The 1,583-nt window shown below is 40.7% G+C and overlaps 1 protein-coding gene across 1 annotated transcript; it reads right to left on the minus strand.

The window, feature by feature from the left end:
- Nucleotides 1–48: 48 nt before the first annotated feature.
- Nucleotides 49–1,368, minus strand: LOC101850500 (the record flags this gene model as incomplete). The annotated part of the gene is given in 2 exon segments (XM_013086215.2): nt 49–265; nt 1,114–1,368. Coding segments are annotated over 2 exon segments (318 nt in total). The 3' UTR covers nt 49–127.
- Between the last annotated feature and the right edge of the window lie 215 nt (nt 1,369–1,583).

The following is a 1,583-nucleotide window of genomic DNA, read 5'->3' on the forward strand; positions in this document are numbered from 1 at the left end:
AGGGAAAGGGGGATTGGGAAAGGGGGGGGGAGGTATGTGCGTGTGTGTTGTGTGTGTACATGGTCTGGTCTCTCTCTCTTCTTCTTGGCCATAAACTAAAGCTGCCCTCATGGTCGTTGTCGTCTGCTTAATTCTCTCTGTCGGAGAGAGAAACTCTTGTGCCCTGTATCGTGTGGAACATGGTGACGTATTTACTCTGTAACAGCGCCACCAGAAAAGCCTGGTACGCCCTTTCGCCCCTCTGCTGCAACACGGCCAGAATTAGCTGAGGAGAAATATAATTATAAAATAGCATCACACGACTAGCAATTGTAATAGAAAACAATAATCATAATATTTACATAGTAGTATGTGGTTGAGTACAGAAATTGTACACAGTGTACTTAACAGAAAGTTTAACAAAACCTTCATTTGATAGGGTGGAATCTAGGCGATTATATGACCGTCTAGGGTGGGATACATTTGAGGTGGCCAGATTTTCCTTCATACTGAGGCAAAAGTTACCATTTTTGGTAAAGCAAAGAGATTAAATTTATAAAGCATACACTAACATACTAAGGAACACCGTACGAGTAATTGTATTTTGAATATATTTTTTTTTTCAAAATGATGGTAATTATTGACAAACTTTGTCTCTAACAAACGTATTTGTAACTTGAGAATTCATTCTTTACAACTGCGTACATGATATTGTGTAGACTATCTAATTCAAATAATGCAAGCTTTTTGTGGGGTGCGGGTGAGGTGGAAGGATTTTAATAGAAAAATCAAGGTTCTGTGAACCAGTGGGGAAATGAATGTGCGGAAAGCTGAAGAAAATTTTTGTGATATATTTTCTTGGATTTTTTAATTTTTAATTTTTTTATTGGGGGGGGGTAAAGTGGAACTCAGATTCAACGAACTCTGATTCAACGAAAACTCGGATTCATTAAAAAAAAAAAAAGAAAGAAGTTTGGCATGTTGTCAATCTCAATTTTTCTGACGTTGAATTTCTCAAAAGTAGGTGTACTGATAAGATACAAGATGGAGCTTTGTAATTCTGAGATAGCGAAGTGGTCAACCAATGTGAGGCTACATTTTAATTATAAAAATGCAACCTTCGCCTCAACTCACGTCCCATTTCTTGCTCGTGTCATGCAGGTGGTACACCACGTCAGCCTCCATTTTCGTCATGATTTTGTTCTGGGTCAAGATCGGGGTCACATGGGACGGGTCAACGAACTCTCGAATAAGCTTCGAGTTTTTGGATAGACGTACAGCGTACTCGTAGGGGTCTGGGCCTTTGGGCGGCATGGGTGTGTCAGTGGGCGTGTCCCTGCCTGGTTTGGGGTTTCTTTTGCCGTGACTGTCGGCGAACTGCAAAGAGCTCTGGATGAAACATATTCATGACGTTTTGAATGATTGTTGCGTCTATTTTATGATAGTGTTTGCAATTTTGTTTTAATTGGGAAATGAACCGTTGGTGGGTACGGGACTGTTTACGCCCACCCCCTCCCTCTGTGTGTGTGTGTGTGTTTGTGTGTTTGTGTGTGTGTTTGTATGCCTGTGTGTGTGTGTGTGTTTGTATGTCTGTGTGTGTGTTT

This window comes from Aplysia californica, unplaced genomic scaffold (genome assembly GCF_000002075.1).
Source record: "Aplysia californica isolate F4 #8 unplaced genomic scaffold, AplCal3.0 scaffold00444, whole genome shotgun sequence".
Classification (NCBI taxonomy): domain Eukaryota; kingdom Metazoa; phylum Mollusca; class Gastropoda; order Aplysiida; family Aplysiidae; genus Aplysia; species Aplysia californica.